General features: G+C 32.5%; 1 protein-coding gene and 1 long non-coding RNA gene across 2 annotated transcripts in view; one reads left to right on the top strand and one right to left on the bottom strand.

The window, feature by feature from the left end:
* The window catches only part of LOC136038640 (uncharacterized), a 133,527-nt gene that overhangs the window by 57,568 nt on the left and 53,952 nt on the right, over nucleotides 1-22,007 (top strand). The gene's annotated exons all lie outside the window — the stretch shown is intronic.
* Nucleotides 1-22,007, bottom strand: part of LOC136038636 (phospholipase D1-like) — a gene marked incomplete in the record, with an annotated part of 372,020 nt that overhangs the window by 12,795 nt on the left and 337,218 nt on the right. The window contains 4 exon segments of the mRNA XM_065721881.1: nucleotides 1,169-1,291; nucleotides 6,797-7,003; nucleotides 12,094-12,225; nucleotides 18,502-18,607. Coding sequence (XP_065577953.1) covers nucleotides 1,169-1,291; nucleotides 6,797-7,003; nucleotides 12,094-12,225; nucleotides 18,502-18,607 — 568 coding nt within the window.

The following is a 22,007-nucleotide window of genomic DNA, read 5'->3' on the forward strand; positions in this document are numbered from 1 at the left end:
CGCTTAAATTCACAATAAGTGGTCAAAAACAGTTCTTAAGTATGGGCGCTCCGGAAAAATTAGAAGATTTGCTAGATGTTTCACGGAGAAACTGACTACAGATGGTTTCGGCCACCCGACAGGACGAACTTATTTCAAAAAGTAGGCTGAACGAAAACTGTGGTTCAATCCCGCTTTCTAGGGCTATAATGAGAGAAAGGTTGAGAATGCTAGGGCACATTCTGTGGATGAATGATAATAGATTGCCAAAGACTGTACTTTTTAGCCAACCGTCTAGGGCTAAAAGGAAAGCAGGTCATCCGCAGTTGGGGTGGGAGGATATCGTAAAGAAAGATGCAAGGGAAACGGGAACTCCCTAGGAGGGTGTAAAGAGGGATGCTTCTGATAGAATGGGACGGAGAAGGTTCCGTAGCCGCGTTCATCTAAGGCTTCTTAGTGCTGAGGAAAGTTAATAGTAGTAGTAGTTTGAATCCAAGCACCGGTCATCTTTTTTTTCTCACTGACCCTTTTGCAGCGACGGGGCACCAATCTAAAATGTCTCATTTTCATTAACATCATTACTGATGATGTAACTAAAAACAGCGTTTGTTTGTAAGTCGCAAAGAATTCGTTTCTTTAAATTAAAATGAGCATTCTTTTCAGCATTTAGCTGCGAATTGCAAATTTTTACTAAGAATATTGCGTAATTGCCAACGCAAGTGTCTAAAAGGAGGAACTAATCCAAACCGGTCTGCTAGGCGAGACAAACTCATCTATGACAAACCAAACACAACTTACAGCTGGTTTTCATTTGGCCAACGGAACCAGTCAGTTAGACACCAAGCATTTAAGCATTGACATCAGACAAGATCAGTTCCAAGGGACGAATAATTTGGATTACTCCGACACTTCCCCCATTTAGTCATTGTCTTCGAAATTTCAAGATTTTCCAAATCAATTTTGTAATTCGCGCAAATTATCAGAAATAAAAAGCTGAAAAAAAAAACCAGAAATACAGACGTTATACGAGAGCCGAGCAGAAAAGAAAACGTAGTAGGCATCATTTTGGTGATTTATAAAAGTCTGTAACCAAAGATATGCAACCAAAAAGTCTTTAGCCAAAGATATGCAACCAAAAAAGAATGTAGCCAGAGATATATGCAACCAAAAGTCACTAACCAAGACCTACCTTCACTTGTTTGAGTTTTTCCTCTGCTTCCTCTGGGTTTCGGATACTCAGCGCAACTAGACTTTGATACAATTTGACTTCAGAAAATGTTGTAACTCGATCTGCCGGTAAGCAGTTAAAAACCTAAAATAAAAAAAAATTAATCCTTGACTTTTCATAAATATCTGCTCTACTCCTCTCGATTACATAGCTATAACATCAGCTGTGATAAGATAAATTTAAATTCAGGAAATATCTAAAAACTGAAACCTGGGAGTGCCAATTGAGCTCTATCCCTTTTGAAAACAACCTGTTGACTTTAGAGTTAGAGTCACTTAAGTTCGGTTTGTTTCAGGAAAAATTTATACCTGGTCATAAACAAATTACAAACAAATAATAAACAAATAAAAACAAATTACAACAATGGATGTTAAATATACATACCATTTGACCAGCAAGATCTCTGTTTTTTTAAATATATACATTTTGAATATGTTCTAGATCAAAAACTGGCTTTCAAAAACATCGTTACAGCAAAAATCACAACCCTACATCTAACATGGACAATCACTTTCAACAAAATACTCCTTGAAGCTTTAACGTTGGGCACGAGTTACCACCATGAGATTCGTACTTATGGCCTCAGTTCAATAAATTTTTGTAGAAATTTTGAATATACTAAAACCGACTACAAGAAAACAGCTCGAGCGGCCTTTTGTCGTATCCCTCCGATATGACCTTACTTTTTTCACTATGGTTGGCAGCCCAGGCTGTTCACCTCCGCCTGACGTTATTTTTCTGTTATTCACCAATTTTCGGTGCAGATTTTTTTTTGTTATTTTATATCGCATATATGTGTGGTTCAAAGATTATATTGCGATATATTGCGATACGCATCCACAAGAAATAGAAACGCAGAAAAATCTTTTTATATATAATCAATTTCTATGGTAGGTACATATTTTTAATACGTTATATTTGACCCTTACCCCTCAATGAAAAGTCATATCTAATGGCCAATTTTGATTGTTAAATAAAAATAAATCAAATAAATTTTGTAATTAAACTTTAATAAGAATGCATACTTTTCGGTAATTTAACGGCAAAGCAAAAACAAAAAGAAATTCTGTAGTCCGCTTTACCAATTAAGGCTCTAATTTTTAGTGGCCAAGTGGAGCTGTCTTAGAGCGACTTCACAGATACTATTTTACTATTTGTAGAAATTTAGCGTGATCTTTGCAATCAGCATGATGAATTTCAGATTAAAAACAAAAAATATCCAGCCTCAATGAATACAATTGATCCTGATTTTACTTGGTAGTAAAAAAATCAAAAAGCAGAAAACACAAGAATAAAAACACAAAATCATCAAAAAAAAAGAATTCTAGGTAGAAGAAGTTGTAAAACTGGTTAGCAGTAAACCGGGCGGCAGAATACCTAGAACCACTATTTTTGTCATTTCTAAAAGGTTGGTTTCTGTTACCCTTTTTCGCTTTTTCCGCTACCCAGTTTTAATGAAACTACCTAAAACAAAAGAGCAACAATACAGTGTCAAACAGCAGAAAAAATAAAATTTGTAAAATGAATTAGCAGCACAGCACATTAGGTGATGAAACTCTCCTTCAGATCCAAAATATTTGAAATCGTGTCACTCTATGGTAGCCAATTTTTAACACCGAATCACTTTTATAAATAAAAAGTCAGCCAAATTTATTATTGTAAGTATGTAAAGAATAATTTCATTTAGTAATCACACTAAGTACGTTAATTCGGTTGATTTCAGAGGCGTAATTTGCTATGGGACAAGAGGGGGGCAACTATCACTCTTAGACCTCAGTTTACCCTCCCTCCAAGCACCAGTTCCCCCCCCCCTTCCCAGCTGAAAATTGGTTTCCCCCGACAATCTTGTCAAAAATAAGAAAAGCCTGCAAAATTCAAGCATCCACATAACCGGGTCAGTTTTCTGCAGTATATCGTTATCTTTTTTTTTATTATATGACTAATTTTTCTGTTGCTACTGTCATTTTCACTGGATTTTGGGAAAATGGGTAACAACGCTCCCTCCCCCCTCGGATTTTTGACAAAATTACGCCAGTGATTCAATTCCATAAGTTATTACCTAATAATGCCATGATTGATATGATTTTACTACATGAGTAAACGAATACATGGTGTTTCGCAAACTACAGAAAAATACATAAGAGAACTACTAAAGTACAAAAATCAACAAAAAAAAAGACTACTAAAGTAAACTATTAAAATACATACTAGAAAATAATAACTAATACCAACTCTATATGTCCAGCGACTGGCTCTGGCCTCCTGCCATAGGCATAACAAGGTAATAATTATCAAACGATCTTTAACTGCTTTGTATTTCCTATATAATTCATAAGAATTGTTCAAACACTCTTGTTGTTAACTACTAAATTTAAGATAAATGGAAACGGGACATCCAATTGGCTAAGCCGGCTAATAATGCCATATTACAATGAATGCTAAGAAAAAAGTCTTTTTGTAAAATCTCAATGATGAACGTACATCAAAACGTGCCATGAATAGTGTCTAATGAGATGAAAATACGGATGACGTCTCAAAATATATTGGTGTATATGGTTTATACATTATTGGTGTGTACCAATAATACGAACATACACAAAAAATGCACCATGAATAGTGTCTAACGTGACGAGAATACAGATGGCGTCTCAAAATATATTGGCGTATATGGTGTATATATTATTGGTGTATACCAATAATACGAACACACATCAAAAACGTGCCGTGAATATTGTCTAACGAGACGAGAATACACATGACGTCTCAAAATATATTGGTGTATATGGTTTATACATTATTGGTATATACCAATAATACGAACATACATAAAAACGCGCCATGAATAGTGTCTAGCGTGACGAGTATACAGATGACGTCTCAAAATATATTGGTGTATATGGTGTATATATTATTGGTGTACACCAGGGTTTCTTAAACTTTTGTAATTCCCGACCCCATTTATGATTGCTAGTTTCTTAACGACCCCAACAAATATAAAAGAAAAATAAATTAATAATTTTTAATGATATGTTTATTAGGTAACAATATACATATGCATATGTCGACACATACAAAATTGTCGACACTGGAAAACATTTCGAACAATTTTTTTTCTACCCTGCTTTTCCAAATGCTGATCTTTTTAATAAAATTTTCAATTTTATCGTTTGAAGTAAATATATCGCAATTTTTTCCTTGAAGAGACAACTTAAAATAGTTTAACCTCACAAAAATATCTGACAAATAACACAGCTTGGATAGCCACAAGTCATTTTGAAAAAAAGCAGCAAATTCACATTTTCGTTCAGTTAAAAATATTTCGATCTCGTCCTTTAATAACAATAATCTTTTTAAACTTTGACCTCTTGACAACCATCTTACTTCTGCATGTAATAACAAAGCTGTGTAGTTGGAATCCGTATCCTTACGGAGATTTGAAAATAAGCGACTGTTAAGGGCATGGCTGTTAGTAAAATTTATGACCTAAACAGCATCCTGAAGCACATCGTTCAATTCTGGTGCTATCAATCAATTAAGAAGCACCCAAAGAATGTTTACATGCCGGGACTGTAAGGTCCCGTCGGTCGCGAAAGGGTTAAACTGACTAATTCGGAATAACATGCACTTCGTTCACAATCATACAATGGCTAAAATGAAAATAACACGAAATGTTTATATAGTTTGAAATTTTGACACCACTTAGAAATTGAAACGCTTTGAAACAATTAGAAATTTTGTTGATAATATTTATCAGGATTATTTCAGTTTTAAGAGACTGACAAAAATAAATCTACATTTTTTATAAATTTCTGTAACATCTTCTGATTTACAGTAAATTTATAATGATTATGATGATCGGAATAGAAATGTTGGTGTAAACAGTCTTTCCGAATCGGAAGATTTTATTATATATTTATCTACGATGATTGTTATTTTTCTTTATAACAATATTTTAACAGTAAAAAACATTTTTTGTTAAGTTGTATTTTTATCGCTCGCGACACCATAATTTTGCTACGCAACCCCAAATGGTGTCGCAACCCATAGTTTAAGAAGTCCTGGTATACACCTAGAATACGAACATGCATAAAAAACGCGCCATGAATAGTGTCTAACGTGACGAGAATACAGACGACGTCTCAAAATATATTGGCTATATTTAACCATTTTTCAAAATATAACCATGTTTTAATATCATTTTCCGAATTATGGGCATTCTTTTTATATTGCGTTTAAATACTAAACAGTGTTTTGTAGGCTTTAGCCACAGGCCTAAATTCTCCTTGTGTTTGTGTCTAGTTTGTTCCTTTTCAATTCTGCGAGTTTAAATTGTTTTTACATCTAGAAAATTGCTGTAAAGAAAAGGGGAAGGAATCTAAAATGCAAAGAATCTATGATTTTTTCAATTTAAAAATACAAATATATGCACTGAAGACTTTATGAACTGCCCGATCTGTATATAGAAATTATTTGCTGTCATCTATGCTCTACCTTATCAGGATTATATTGACGAAACACTATTGGCACACGTCCATCTGCAAACTAGAAGAGAGGAAAGTTTCTATCTGCACAGTTTGACCTGAAGGACTGCTGAAGAAACTTCAAAAAAGGGCAAAAGCATCTGAATATAAATTCTGTAAGGAATTAAAACGAATGCCATTGACCCCCCCCCCCTTATATGGTGGAATTGTGAACGTAGAAACCTGGAACTCTTAATTTTATTCTTAACTTAATATAGAGTCTTAAAAAACCTTAGCTTAAGTTTCATTGGCACTGTTACGGTTTGAAAACTGTCGTAACCAAAATAAAAGGACTTAATTCAACCATGTTTTTGGAAATAAGATAGATACTAGAAAAATTATTTTGATAGATCTCTGTCTATGTCAGTCCTTCCAATATCCCTAATTTCATTAGCTTTTTCCCCATTCCTTCAAAAACAAATTGGTTGCAATGGCCTTATGGCCGTTAATAATGATTAATTTTTCTAGTTTTTTGATCAGCTTTTTGATGAAACTAAAGAAGTAAAATATAAACGTTAATAGGAACAAAATAAGTGCTTCGCAATTTATAAAAAATATTTCCTATGTGTCAGACAACTAGGTAATGCTAATTCATTAATCTACAATGTACTACTTTTATTTAAATAGCATACTGCCTTTAGACGCCGACCAATGCCTTTAAAAGTTCTTTTGGAGAAGCTCGGTAAATACCTTGGGTTTTTGTTTTTATCTATAAAAAACAAAAAAAAGCAGTAAAGTTGCCTTTATTTAATTAAATCTTTATTTATTTAAAATAAATGTAAATACACATTAATGCTACAGCATTAAAATAAGTTCTTTTGGAGAATCTCGGTAAATATCTTAGGCTATTGTTTTTATCTTTATTAAATAAAAATAAAAGAAAAGTTCCCCTTATATTATCATAGCGTACACTTGACTGACGCCGACCAATTCAGCTGTCGACCGTACCTTTTTACAGATTTATTTTTATTCGAATTTTAAATGATTAAAGAAACAACTAAAATTCAAGGGTACACCCTTTTGTTATGGGAGGAGCAACATCACCAATAAGATTAAAATGATAAGATACCTCTTCATAAATTTTGGTATTTAAAGATGCAGCTTTTATCCAAACCCCTTTGTAGAAATCATCACAAACAGGGTCGTATAAATCGAAAGGGTCAGCTTGTCCCAAAAGTCCTAAGTGCTCTCGAAAAAGATACTTCCTCAATGAGCCAGCAAACCGACCGCAATCGTACGGCTTTCCGTCCATTAGTGAGGGCTCAAAGTCCAAGTCCTGGAAAAGAAAGGGCTTGCAAATAAAGTTGACAAAAAACAACTCTATAAATTAGAGCGCAACAAATTATTAATCCAATGAATAATAATACAATATGTCATATCAAAAAGTATAAAATTATAATAACAAACATGACATTTAAACCATAATTCTTAAATGCCAAATATCACACCAAATTTCTTTAATATATTTCTAAGAATGTAACTGAATGTTAGACTAATATGAACTCGAATAAAATTACATAGACACAAACACTCGTCAAGACAGTAAAACGGGTCATTTGCATGAAAATGATTCTAATAGTTCCAAATATTTTCATTTTCAGTTATTGTACAAAGATTATAATTTTCGATTAGAATGTCTAAAAAATCATATTGTCTGAATATCTTATTTGATTTGGAGAACATCAAATACTGTAAATTTAGGGACCATGTTATATGAAAAAATAATGTTAACTATAAGAATTTAATTAACTATTAGCCATCTGCATACTATGGACTTACCTTGGACGCTTAAGAATTAAAATTTTTTAAAGCTTTTATGAGCGGCAGGGTTAAATTGAGTAAAAAGTTTATTAGGAGCATGTATCAATTGGGCTTCAAATATCTAGGTTATCTGTGATGGATATGCGTGTATCTCGACCTTCCGACAACTCAACTACCATTCAATTCAACCACACGCCACTCAAATCCGTTTAACTGAACCTCCATGCATCTCAATCCCCATTCAACTCAACTCATTTAACCTACTCTGTCACAGGGCTTGAACTAACTGGAGTTAAATTGCATTATCCCCCTTGTATCCCTGGCCATGGAGCCTTTCGAGGGGGAATAAGTGTAATGTAATTCCATTTTGAATTGTATTTTGTATTGTATTGTATTGAATGATAAACTTCTTCTTCTTCTTAAAAAAAATAAAATAAAAAAGGGTGGAATTGAATGGCCATTGAGTTAAATGAGGGTTGAATTGCACTGGGGTTGAGTTAAGTTGCATGGGGTTAAGCTGAATGGGATTGAGTTGAACGAGGATTGAGTTGTACGTAGTTAAGCTAAACGAGGATTGAGTTACATGAAGACTGATGTCACACTTTTTGTGTGTGTAATCAAGTTTCGTTTAACACACTGCCCTAGTTTTCAAAAGGCTGAGGGTTCAAGTCTCATATATAGCATACTTTCAAGCCCGAATAAAAAATTCCTTCATTGAAGGCAAATGATATTGATACAGTCAGGCAAAAGAAGGGGGAGGGAAAGGAGTTGGGAGAATCTAGTTCCTCCTTGCAGATATAAGTCAGCAATGAATAGATATTACATATATTTCAAGCCTGTACTTTAAAAAAAAATAAAATTGATGGGTATTGTAAAGATCTTATAAACAGTCAAGCCTTCCTGCTAAAATTGCTTGGACAACGGCTCTTATAGAAGGAAAACGAAATAAATACAATAGAGACTACTATCCGTGCTTATGCACGGGAAAGGGAGTGAACTTTTTAACGTTGTCAAAAGGACTCCCTTTCACAAAAGTTTGAAAAAACATAGTCTGAAAATTCATTTTTTTTTTTTTTTGTATTTTCGCAATGCTTGCCACAGGAGAAATTCTCAGTTACAGCTACGATCAAAAAAAAAGAAAAAGAAAAGAAAAAAAAAAGTAAACTACAGATAAAACTATATTTGTACACAGTAGTGATAGTGACTAATAGTGACAGTAGATAGTGACTGAGCAGTGATAGTGACAGTAGTGACTGGTTAGAGCTTAAAAGAAACCTTTTGAAGTCTACACCTAATTTTTGAGTTAAGAGCACCGTAATATTTTTTTCTTTATTTCCATCGATTTAACATCACGAAATAAATATATAACCAATTAAAAAAAAGAGAAAAAAATCTAAATATAGACCATTTTCCCGCAATGTAAATGATACACGCCCGGATAAGCTACCTAGATTTGCAGGATGGTCTATTTACTTTTGGGGATTAGAACATAATTCTGTTTCTCAAAATTCTTTCTTTGCAAATGTCTTCACAGAAGCCGTTCCATTCCTAATTATTATTTGCGAGTATGAAGTGAATGTCGGATGAACTATATAGAAAAATATAAAAATAAAAAAACGAATAAGAAAAAACAAGATTCAGTTACATTCTGATCTTACCTGTTTTCCAAAACTATTTGGTAAGAAGTATTTAAAGTGAAGGCATATCAGTGGTGCCGATAGCATAAGGCAGGGCAATAAAACCCCTAGATTCCACCCTGGTTAATAAAAACCTCGATTTTGGTAGTTTCATTTAAAGAATAAAAAAACACAAAATTTTCCGCCTTAGACTATGAAGAGTACCTTTTTTTGTATTTTCATTAAAAAGAATAAAACGATCCTACCCCCCCCCGTTCCTGCATTTTTGTGATTTGGTGCTCCTGAGGGATAGTATTATGTTAAATTTATGCCAAGTAAAAAAAGAAGAACGATAATACTGCCTAGAATCGAAAACATAAAAGAGATTGTTTACTCTGAAGTTTTATCCTGAATTTTAATAAGTAAGACTTTCTCTCGACTTGACTTTCAAGGTTTTGCTCTTAAACCAAAATTTTTTAATGTACATCACTGTAGGTTTATGTTTAAGATGAATAATTTTTTTTAATTGAATCTTGTTTAGCCTTTCTTAGTCTTTTGCTTTACCCAAGTTTCGAGTTACTTATGACCTATCCCCCCAAAAGGCTGAGAAATTTCACCCCTCTTAGCCTCGTTAAATTCAACGCTGTGCTTCGACAGCAATGTCGACAGAATAGACATCAAGCGCTTTATTTGCATATTTCAGCCTCGGCAATTCTAAAGCCGTCATTATAGATTGTTCTGTCAATAAAAGATTTATAGCAAACAAACTCTTAGGCTCCGTCTGTCGAATATAATAGTTTAATCTGTTTTTTTTGGAATCTTATGTGATTCTGTAGATGAATAGAGCTTTCAAATACACATGTATTTCTTCTCAAATCCCTTTTTTCAGTCCCTGGAGCAGTTAGCAACTGCAACTTTTGATACTAAATATTGATATTTCTATCAATGATATTGATATTGATATCAATATTGATGGTGCCAAATATTTCTTCTCAAATCCCTTTTTTCAGTCCCTGGAGCAGTTAGCAACTGTAACTTTTGTTACTAAATATTGCCTTTTTGTATCTTCAATACACAAAAAAACCGTCTTAGTGGAAAAAAAAATGGTCTTTTATTAACCACAAGTTTTGAATTTGACCCCCCTTTCTCAGATGGGTCATCACTTCGTCTAAAACTTCCCAAGTGGCGACCATGTTAAGTTTTGTTTTTGTGGCCTCGGGGCCAACAAAACACAGTTTTTTTGAATAGCTTAAGGAACTTTAAAAATAGACCCGTACTGTATTTTCAGATTTTGGTTTAAAATATCAATTCGGGTTGTTATTTGAAAATACTTACAATTAGCAGGAAAATGCACAATGTCTAACCAAATTAAGATATACTTTAAATACAAAAAAACGAGCTTTTCAGCTAAAAATAAGGAGCAATATTAAAACATAAACGAGCATACATTATTCCGTATACGAGGGGGTTGCCTCTTCTTCAACGGCCCTTGGGTTTCAGCAGTCGTTTTTAAAAAATCAGGATAGAAAATCAAACTTTACCAAAAAGAGCGAGGGGTTGCTAAGACCCATGGTTCGATACGATCAACCTTGGGAAAAAAGAAACAACAACAAATCAAACTAAATATGTGATCCTTTTCCTGTGGAAAAAGTAAGATACCACATTTTTCTACATTGGTGCTTAAAACCTCTACAACAGAGTTTTATGTCGTTAAAAAACGACATAAATGTTGACATGCTGTCGACAGAGAAAATTCAAATATTTTGGACGTTCAGATCAAAAACACAATTCCTACAGCTCTAGAATTTTCAACATTTTCCATACTTATCCATAGGGACCTTCGTATTCACTAATCTTTCAAATCAAATCAAAGACATAAATTCACTCACAGTTACAACAATCTACCCCTCTTCAACATATTTGGTATGCCCACAGATATTATTACTTAAATAAACGAATGATTCACACAAACACATTAAATAAACACACTTTGATTCATACACCGATGAATTGGGTATGAATAAGAATCTCCTTTGATTTTATTATATTTTCGATATTCTTGCAATTGTCGTTCTGAATAGTCTGATGTGTAGGTAAATGCTTTTTCGTTGCTTGGTAATAATAAATATTGACATTTTCTTAATTTTATTACAACTTATTTGAAATAAATATTATCATACCCAAAAAGGATGTATCTCACTCTTTTTTACAAAAAGTAAAAACATTCTCCGAAGAATTATATTTTCAATACTCCTCCGAGGTGTCTTTATCTATAGATTACTGTCATTTGCAAGAGAGCATTCAATTTATAGAGCGAAATACATTTTTATGATCTAGAATTAGCTAAAAAATAAGTATATAAAAGCAAAATAATACATATCCATTAAACAATTGTCAAAGTAGGCCGATAAAAAAAAAATAGTGCAGCCAATTGTCAAAATAAATACAAGGCCATGGAAGGTATGAGAGGTTAGTCATGGCTTGGATAGACATTATTTCAGTATATACCCAGATAAAACTGAAGCTTAAAACAGGTATGAGGGCTTAAAAAGCTTATCACTAGACCCAAATTATTCTGGAAGAGCTCCTTCAGGTAATATGAAGCAGGGGAAAGGGGGACAATTAATCCACAAACGTCCCATCTTTTGGAGGAATACTTGTCATTTATGGAATAATTATGCAATATAAGATGCCGTGGAGTATCAGCCCCCTCTTAATGCAGATTTAGCTTGAGCATAACACAGGGCATTGTCCATGTTTCAAACGCTGCTAAACATATTAACATCAGCTTTACGTAAAAACAAAGATTCAGCTATGCTCTGTCCTTTTTGCATTCCTTTTTAAAGTTTAAATTCTCGAGAAAATAACCCAACACAAAAAGATTGAAATCAAATATTTCGGTTATCCTAAACATTATGCATATGAGAGATCCAGCCTCACGCTTTCGATAGGACGATGCAGTCTAAAAGAAACCAGATAAATTACTTACTTGAAAAATAACAGCAATTTCTGAGTCTCTTTTTCCTATTAAGCTTCTGTCATTAATGTTGGCAGAGCCACAAATAACAGTGTTGTCATCGACGATCATAAGTTTACTATGTACATAAATTAGCTCGGTGACCTTGAAGAAAAAGAATTATTTATTGTGAATGTTTGGCTGAGAGCCTCCTTCGTAAGTAAAAGTTAGATTGATAGTCATTCAAATCACGAAATACAATTTATAATGTTTAATGGTAATTATTCAGCGAAAAAAAGTTTTTTCTACTTTAGTAAATAAGACGGATAAGCACTTGAAAGAAAACTTGACCCTACTCACCTACTACGAACATGTAACAAAAGCTTTAATAATTTTGGTCTTTATTCTTCCCAAATTTTTGAATATTCATTATTATCCCACTCTGAACAACATTTATTATATATTTTCAATATATTTTCTTGGGAGGACAACATGAAAATATTTTACCCCCTTCGCCCAACAAAAATGTGGAACACCCTTATTCCCCTCCCCTCCCCCCAAAAAAAATCCCCAGAAAATTTAAAATCGATTCTCCAGCCATATGAAACCTACTGACTTAAAACAAAAAATATCGGCTAGCCTGCAGGTGATGCTATATAACGTGCCATGACTGATTTCGGAGATGAAGATTAGTGATTAGCTAGAAATTACCAACACAGACGAACACACAGGCAGATATTTTTTTTCCCCAAATATTCTAAAGACAAACAAAAAATGCAGAAGTTTCCTATTGAAAAGAAATTTAAATTAATTTAGAGTTAAATGAACTGCATATCAGAACTAACAAGCTGTAAAAGTAAAGCAAAATTGTAAATGAGAAAAAATACTGATCAGGATAAAATGGCCAAAACAACAATGATGATAATTTGCAGGAAGACTAGGACCAATTTAAAGGAAAAAAACAAATTAAAAAAAATGTACTAGCCAGAAAATAGTTTTTTCTTTTCTTTTTTTTTTCAACTGTATAAAAGAGAAGAGTCATGACAATTAAAATATTTCTCGAAAGAAAATAGTTCTAAAAATGATAAAAACGGTTATGGTAATTGCAAGGAACTAATTTTGTATTTTCTGCTGTGCCAAAGAAAAACCTATAATACTCGTCAAATTTCTCAAAATACTTAGTCGTAGTTTATGGCATCAACTATAACCTTAAATATTTTTTTTAAGGGAAAAATATGATAGCTATGACGATTGGCAGTAGAATAATAATAATAATAACAAACAAATTGGCAATAGCCAGGATACCATTTTTTATTTTTTACTTTGCAAAAAATATAAACAAAAACCTAAGTATATACCGACCTTCTCCAAGAAATTTATTCGAACACTACGGCATTTATGTGAACTGTATTTATCTTCTTTTATAATAAATAAAATATAGCAGCTGAAACTGATGTCAGTGAAAAACAAACTACTATCCTAATATAAACGTAAATTTTCTTCCATTTTTATTTTGCAACGATAAAAACAAAAACCTAGGATATTTACCGAGCTTCTCTAAAAGAACTTATTCGAATGCTGTGGCAGTATTTACCTTTATTTTAAATTAGTAAAGTATAGTAACTGAGACTAATGTCAGTGAAAAAACAAACTATTATGGTTTATATAAACGTAAATTTTCTTCTATTTCTATTTTGCAACGATAAAAACAAAAAACAAACTACTATGGTAATATAAACGTAAATTTTCTTCTATTTCTATTTTGCAACGATAAAAACAAAAACCTAAGATATTTACCGACCTTCTCCAAAAGAACTTATTCGAATGCTGTAGTAGTATTTACCTTTATTTTAAATAAGTAAAGTATAGTGACCAAAACTAATGTCAATGAAAAAACAAACTACTATGGTAATATAAACGTAAATTTTCTTCTATTTTTTTTTCTTTGCAACGATAAAAACAAAAACCTAAGATATTTATCGAACTTTTACAAAAGAACTTATTCAAATGCTGTACCATTAATCTTACAATAAATTCTTTTATAACAAGCTCTTTTGGCGAAGCTCGGTAAATATCTTAGACCTTGTTTTTATCTTTGCAAAATAAAAATAGAAGTATACTTCACTTTATATCACCATAGTAGTTTGTATTTTCACTTACATTAGTTTCAGTTGATAGATTTTACTTATTTAAAATAAACGTAAATACACATTAATGCTACAGCATTAAAATAAGTTCTTTTGGAGAATCTCGGTAAATATCTTAAGCTATTGTTTTTATCTTTGCAAAAAAAAAGAAGAAACTTTCCATTTATATTACCATAGTAGTTTGTTTTTTCATTTACATTAGTTTCAATTACTATATTTTAGTTATTTACATTTTACTTATTCAGTAAAATTTGTGTATTTTACTTATTTACTTATTTAAATATTTAAAAGTTCTTTTGGAGAAGCTCGGTAAATACCTTGGGTTTTTTTTTATCTATAAAAAACAAAAAAAAAGCAGTAAAGTTGCCTTTATTTAATTAAATCTTTATTTATTTAAAATAAATGTAATGCTACAGCATTAAAATAAGTTCTTTTGGAGAAGCTCGGTAAATATCTTAGGCTATTGTTTTTATCTTTATTAAATAAAAATAAAAGAAAAGTTCCCCTTATATTATCATAGCAGCTTGTTTTTTCACTAACATTAGTTTCAGTTACTGCATTTTACTTGTTTAAAATAAAGGTAAATACACATTACTGTTACAGCATTCGAATAAGTTGTTTTGAAGAAGCTTGGTATATATCGAGCATATAATTTTGGTAAAAAATGATGTTTTTTAATTTGGAACAAAAATTTTTGGGAGACAGGGGGCGGTGGGTGCTAATCAAGATTTTACCGCAGTTTCAAGTGTGACCAGAGCCACCGCTGAATCAAATTCATTATAAAAGTTTACGCGAATATTGCAGCACTAGTAACAATTTTATTCGCCTTTTTAAAATTCTTTCTACTTTTATAACCGATACATTAACTCTCTTAATATTTAGAAATGTCTTTTTGTTTATACCAAGTGCTCAACATCTGAACAGCAAACGTACAATACAACTAATTTGCTTAGTTACTAGGTACGGCCTTGGTAAGCATAAAGTTTAAAACCCAACCTTTAGTTTAAAGTTTTAGGATTTAACTTTCCCCTTAAGGCGAGAAAATTGCTGCGTTTTGAAAAGTTGGTTGACAAAACATGATTTCCTTTCGACTGAAGTTTATTTCACTGCATTGTAAACTTGGAACATTTGTATTGAGTTAAATTTCTTTGCAATGAATTCTGGAAATTATTGAGAGTACGGATATTTCTCAAAGGTCATTAGAAAAAGGATATTTCTACAGAAATTAAGATGAGAAAGCCATGTTGTTTAGATTTTTAACTTCACTTCAGGAATGAAAAATAACAATATTTAAGGCTTTCTTCTTGTCAGCGAAAATAATTAAAGCGATGATAAACAATTAGAAAGAGAGAGAGAGAGAGAGAGAGAGAGAGAGAGAGAGAGAGAGAGAGAGAGAGAGAGAGAGAGAGAGAGAGAGAGAGAGAGAGAGAGAGAGAGAGAGAGCATAGGAAGGGAGAGAAAGAATGCACATGAAAAGGGCTAAAAAATTGATTAAGACTTGATTAAGACGAAATGATTAAGACTCTCAGGAACAAAAATGAGCACACATTAAACTTTTAATCCTCATTTATTTTCTCTTTTTTGGCTGTTACAAAGGAATAACAATTGGTTAATACCTTAAACGTATCATATGTATATCGTTCTCGCTTGTCCACCTGTCACCATCTTGAATCCTTCGACTGCATTCCAATCTTGTATCCATTACATATTTTGAATCCACTGAAAAGTTGTACCTTATTTGAATGGCTAAATCGGAGCTATTCCTAAGACCACATTTCGTGCAATACACAGTTTGGGATTTCACAACACCATTTTCAACAACGATAGTGGTTGTAACACAGTTTTCAACCACCTTATAGGTTGCAATTTATTGTTATCAACTATCCAAACTATTGTAGTTATCTTCCAAGAAGGGAAAAGCACCTTTATTTTGTGTTAGATAACTGTCTCATTTCCAAATTTTCGATATTGGTATAACTGAAAAACAATGAAAGACGTTGAAAAACAATCATTCCGTTGAAATGGGATTTCCAAAGTTTCCGGATTCACGTTTAGTAAGGACTGGGGCTCGTTCTGTAAAAAGCTGGAGATATTTTTACATGCACATTGTTCTTTTCTGGGTACGAACAATGGTTTGTGTTCCTTTTTTGTCTGTGCTTCTTTTTCTAAAAGAGGTTTTGTCACATAAGTCTTCTTAAAATCTAAAGCATGTACATTTGCATCATTTGACGGCAGTGGCAGTGACTTAGAAATGTATAGTCTAACATCTTCAGCAGCAATATGTGAACCTTTTCTCTATTTCTCATCCTTCAAATCAGAGTCTGCTCTCTCTTGTAAAATTTTTAAACTTATGCTCTCAAATGCGGGCTTTTTATTCACTTTATCTTCATTGGTCATTTTTATACTAACTATCTTAGCTCACTAGCTCGTCTTATATACCTAAAATGACGTCATAACTTTCCACTTTTCATTTCCGTTAGAATGAGCCCTCTCGCAAGAGTGACATCACTTTTCATATACAATGACTTTTTCTTAACGTCACTTCGTAGAAACATCATAACAGCGGGAAAGTTATGACGTCATTTTAGGTATATAAGACGAGTCTGTCAGCTAAGATAACTAGTATAAAAATGACCAATGAAGATAAAATGAATAAGGAGCCTGCATTTGTGAGCAAAAGTTTGAAAACTAAGTACAAGTTAGAAGAGAGAGCAGACCCTGATTTGAAAGATGAGAAATGGAGAAAAGAAACACATATTGCTGCTGAAGATCTTAGACTATACACTATTCAGTCACTGCCACTACCATCAAATGGTGCAAATATACATGCTTTGGATTTTAAGAAGAAGACATATGTGACAAAACCTCCTTTAGAAAAAGAAGCACAGACAAATAAGGAACACAAACCATTGGTCGTACCCAGAAAAGAACAATGTGTATGTAGGAATATCTCCAGCTTTTTAAAGAGCGAACCCCAGTCCTCACTAAACGTGAATCCAAAAACTTTGAAAATCCCATTTCAACGGAATGATTGTTTTTCAACGTCTTTCATTGTTTTTGAGCATTTCAAACATCGAAAATTTGGAAATGAGAGAGTTAGCAAACACAAAATAAAGGCACTTTTCCCTTCTTGGAAGATAACTACAATAGTTCGGGTAGTTGAAAACAATGAAATTGCAACCTATAAGGTGGTTGAAAACTGTGTTACAACCACTATCGTTGTTGAAAATGGTGTTGTGAAATCCCAAACTGTGTATTGCAAGAAATGTGGTCTCTGTGTGTGTGTGTGTGGAGAAATGTGGAATAGCTCCGATTTAGCCATTCAAATAAGGTACAACTTTTCAATGGAATCAAAATGTGTAATGGATACAAGATTGGAATGCGGTCGAAGGATTCAAGATGGTGAAAGGTGGACAAGAGAGAACGATATACATAAGATACGTTTCTTCAATAAGATACATAAAGACTGTAAGGGCTGTTGAAGAATGGATTGTTTTCTAAACATGATTTTAATGATTAATTTAATAGGATGCATAATTGATAGAATAAAACGGTACTAAATAATTATAGTATTTTATTTCGACTGATGTGTGTTAAGGAGGAAGTTGAGTGTTTAGTGTTAAGTTAGTGATAGCAGGAGATATATGGTTGTAATTATGTTTAGTTTTTTAAATTTCTCCAGGGATTAAGGTTAATTATTATTAATTATTTTCTTTTTGTAGAGTTGTTGGATTATTCCTCCTTCATATTATGCTGCGGCATTTGAAGAGGATGTGTTATGTTAAGTTTTTTGTAAATGATTGATATTGAATTAAATTAAATCGAGCTATAAATAAGTTTTTTGCACCGTTTAGACACATAATAGGTGTGCTCTTTCGCGGGAACTAAAAAATAGTATGCAGTTTTTATCATTAAAACTTAACCTTTCCTCCTTCCCCTCTGAAAACAAGGTTACTGGATCAGAAAAAGCTGAAAATCTTTTTATTCATCATATATGACGATAATGTTGAAAACTTAATTTTAATATCAAAATATGTAATATTATGTAAAAGCTTACATTACTAAATAGACTCATCACTAATCATACATGCAAAAATAACTAAGATACCTTTCCCTCTTCCCTTTTGAACATTTATGTTTTGAGAACCCGAACTACTTTGAATGACCAAACCCCATGGAATTTCCAATTTTCAAGAAATTACTTTTTTACACAGAGAAAGGATCTAGATAACATGAAAGTAAAATTCTCAATAAGATGAAAATCTCGTTTACAAAAAAGATAAGTAGAGATTACCAGTTGTCCGTTCAGATTTGAATGATTCCTAAGACCGTAGAAGGTGATGTATTCAGAAGGGTCAATATTTGCCTCTCTTAATTTTCCCATTAATGATTTGGGGCCGCTGAAAATGGAAAGGAAGAAGTGAATAATAAAGACGATAAGAACTGATTATTAATAAAGTAAAATGATGCATCTTTTTTGTAAACTAACTATCCTTGTAAAAAAAAAGAAAAAAAGAATAATCTATTATCTTCCTCCCCATGCTACTACCAAATCTTCATTGCAACGTTTCTAATCAACTTTTTCAGGGGTAAAATAAATTGAAAAGTCCTCGATCATACTCCTAAGGACTATAACTAGATTCAGACGAAAACCGGCAATTTTCTTTGTGAGGAAACGACCATTCGACATCGATAAACAAAACCTGTGTGATGTCTGATTGGAAGCAACATCTTCTGAAGCGTTCGGAGAAAATTTTCCTATTTCGAAAAGAGACGTATTTTATCTTAGGTACTTACTAAAAAAAAAAAAAAAAAAAAAAAAAAAATTCGGCTGGAGAAACGAAATTTTCAACTCTTAACCAAAAAAACAAGCATTCACTCATATGAAATGATCATCCCATTTGGGTGGACACAAAATCCAGCAACTAAAATCAACCAACTGCTGAAAGAACCAATCTTCAGGCTTCTCCTGCACGCTCTTACTTAAACTTTGGTTTTCTTGATTGGGACAAAGGTTTTTCAAGAAAGTTATTAGATACCCTGAAGTACTCGTTAGAATGTCCGAGGGCTTAAATTAAAAGTTATGCATAGAAGTTAACACCGGTGTAAAATAGACTGTTCCGGAATTGAAATTTGGCCACTGTTTCAGAAAAAGACAATTATGTTGGAAACGAAATCCAATATTTCAGAGGAGTATACTAAATTAAACGGATTATTTCTTCGTAGTAGGAACACTCCATCCTTTTGTAAAAGTTTTCCCAATTCACAAGTTCAGATATATTCACAAGTTCAAATTTCCATCTATTCAAACTAAATTTCAAAATAAATTTATAATTTGTGCATTTTCTTTAAGATCACAGTTAGTTTTACTCACAAATTTGAACTTGAAATAGTTAAGAAGGCTTTTACAAAAGAAATTGGCATTGATCAATTTATGTTAATTAATGCAATAGAAACTTAAACAGTATAGAATTCAGCTGTAAATATTTCGACAAGAGAAAATCTGCTCGAAAAAAATCTGCCTTACAAAAAAAGGAAGGACATAACCGCTCGCCACAAAAATGAGCAGTTGAAAATTTCTAACTAAAAATAATCAAAATTATACAAAAATCTACTTGTAATTCTAAAGATCAATAAGTTGTTCTTTTGGGGGGATGGGGGCATGCGAAAACCTCTATGCTTTCTAAGAACTTTAAAAAATGTCTTTCGGGTAAAAACCTATAACAGCCTATAAAACGCGCGATTTTGCAACAAGTCTACAGTTGTAACTTTCACCAAAGGGGAAAGATAATTACGTTACTGAGTTCAATATTTTGAAATCCCAGTATTCACCGAGCTAAAACTACGATACCATTTAGACTTTTTAATAAAATAACAGAATTTCATAGAAAATAATAGACTCTCCTAGAAAATAACAAGAATTTGCCTAAGGAATAAGAAAATTCTCTATTTTTACGTATTGTTCTCCTTTTAAACGTATTTTCATCTTGAAAATACGTTTAAAATACAAAACTAAGTTACGATTCAAAATTAGATCCAAATATATAAAGTTAAGGTTTTAGATAAAAGTGAGTATTTGAAAGAGAATTTGGACTTTGAACTGATTATGATCACACTTGCTTTTGGACACTACGGATCAAGCTCCAACTCATAGACATGAAGGCAGAGTTTTATCACCAACAAACCCAAACTTAGCCTCGAGACACAATCAAAACTTGTATAGCAATAAGAAATATTTTTCCAATATTGAAATTTAAACAGAAATCCCTGACATCTTAAAAGATTGGTTTCAACTCAGAAACAATTCCTCAGAGACGTTTGGAAAAATTTATAGACTTAGTAGAGGATATGATTACACTTACCCCAGTTACATAACTTAAAAACAAATACTGAGAACATCTTTGGTAGGTGTCAGGCATTAGCGAATTTGAGATACCAAATTTTATATAGCCACCCTTTCCCTAGCATTATGGAATTTTTGCCTAAAAGCATTATAAAGCATATAACAGGCTTTGCCTATAATACAATTACCTTACAACAAAATTTATATGTTTATGTAAATCAAGCAATTAATCAGTTTATTAATACTAAAAAAAACAATTCCAAAGTATAAAGTAATTACTAAGCCCAAGTATTGTAAGTTACCAATTTACTCATATTCTGCATGTTTGATCAGACAACGTTCGGCCCAAAAGGCTTATCTATCCATACAGTTGGTCACTCCTTTTCAGGTATACTAAGCTAAGTGGGCCTGATAGTTCTCCTTCGGGAAACAGATCTTTTCTTCAGGTCATAGCTAACCAAGAGGAGCGCAAATTACCACTTCTGTTAAAAGCTCCAACAAGAAAAGTAAATTATATATGTGCTTATATATTTTCACCCTATTGTTTACCAAAGAAGTAAAGTCTATTTGAAGGACAGTATACAATAGTTATATTGTTGTTTTTAACCATTGTATCTGTGCATATCGATACTATATATTATATTGAAAGTGCCTATATTATCCGACTACTTAGGAATCAGAGGGATCACATGCCCTTGCATGGCACAGCTGAAATCATTCGTTTAGTTAGTTTACAATAAAGAGCTCATATTACTGGACTCAAAATGTGAGCAGAGTTAAATAGGAAAATCCGAGACGGTTTAAAGTAACTTCGCATAGAGTGAATATTTATTCGTAGATAGCATGTTATATTCCTCTAACTTCCACTATAGGGTGTATTCTACCACAAAGAGTAAACACAATACAGTAGCTTGAGACAATGTTATCTGGTGGCGACAATGCACGACTGCTGCCCAACAAGAATTAGAAGATTTTACAATCAATAACTGGAAAGATAAATAGAGAAGTCTTAGGAAATCTAAAAGGATAAGAGACTTTGAAATCTGATTCTTAATTGAATGAGTTAGGGGCCAAATTGATCAACCCCAGAAGTAAACATTATAAAAAGGTTACCTTTTGGTTCTGATCGGTTCTAATGATACTGTACCAGTCTTTTGGAGTAAGAAATTACAGACTTTAATGCCATAGTATGCAAATCTAGAAATTTTTCTTTATGATATTTCAGAAATCAAGTGCTTTTACACAAAAACAGCATTTAAGAACCCAGAAGTCAGTATCAAAATTAAGTTTTGGTTAACTTTATTCCTTAATAACGCAACAATAGCTTAACACTAGCTTAAAACATTAATCGACTTCTACGTAATACAATTAAAAAATATTTTTAGAGTAAAAAAGAAAATCAAATAGGAATGTTTTGTTGCCACTGTAAAAAACTTTGTATATGGTTAACAAGGCAG

Source organism: Artemia franciscana, chromosome 18 (assembly GCF_032884065.1).
Source record: "Artemia franciscana chromosome 18, ASM3288406v1, whole genome shotgun sequence".
Lineage (NCBI taxonomy): Eukaryota > Metazoa > Arthropoda > Branchiopoda > Anostraca > Artemiidae > Artemia > Artemia franciscana.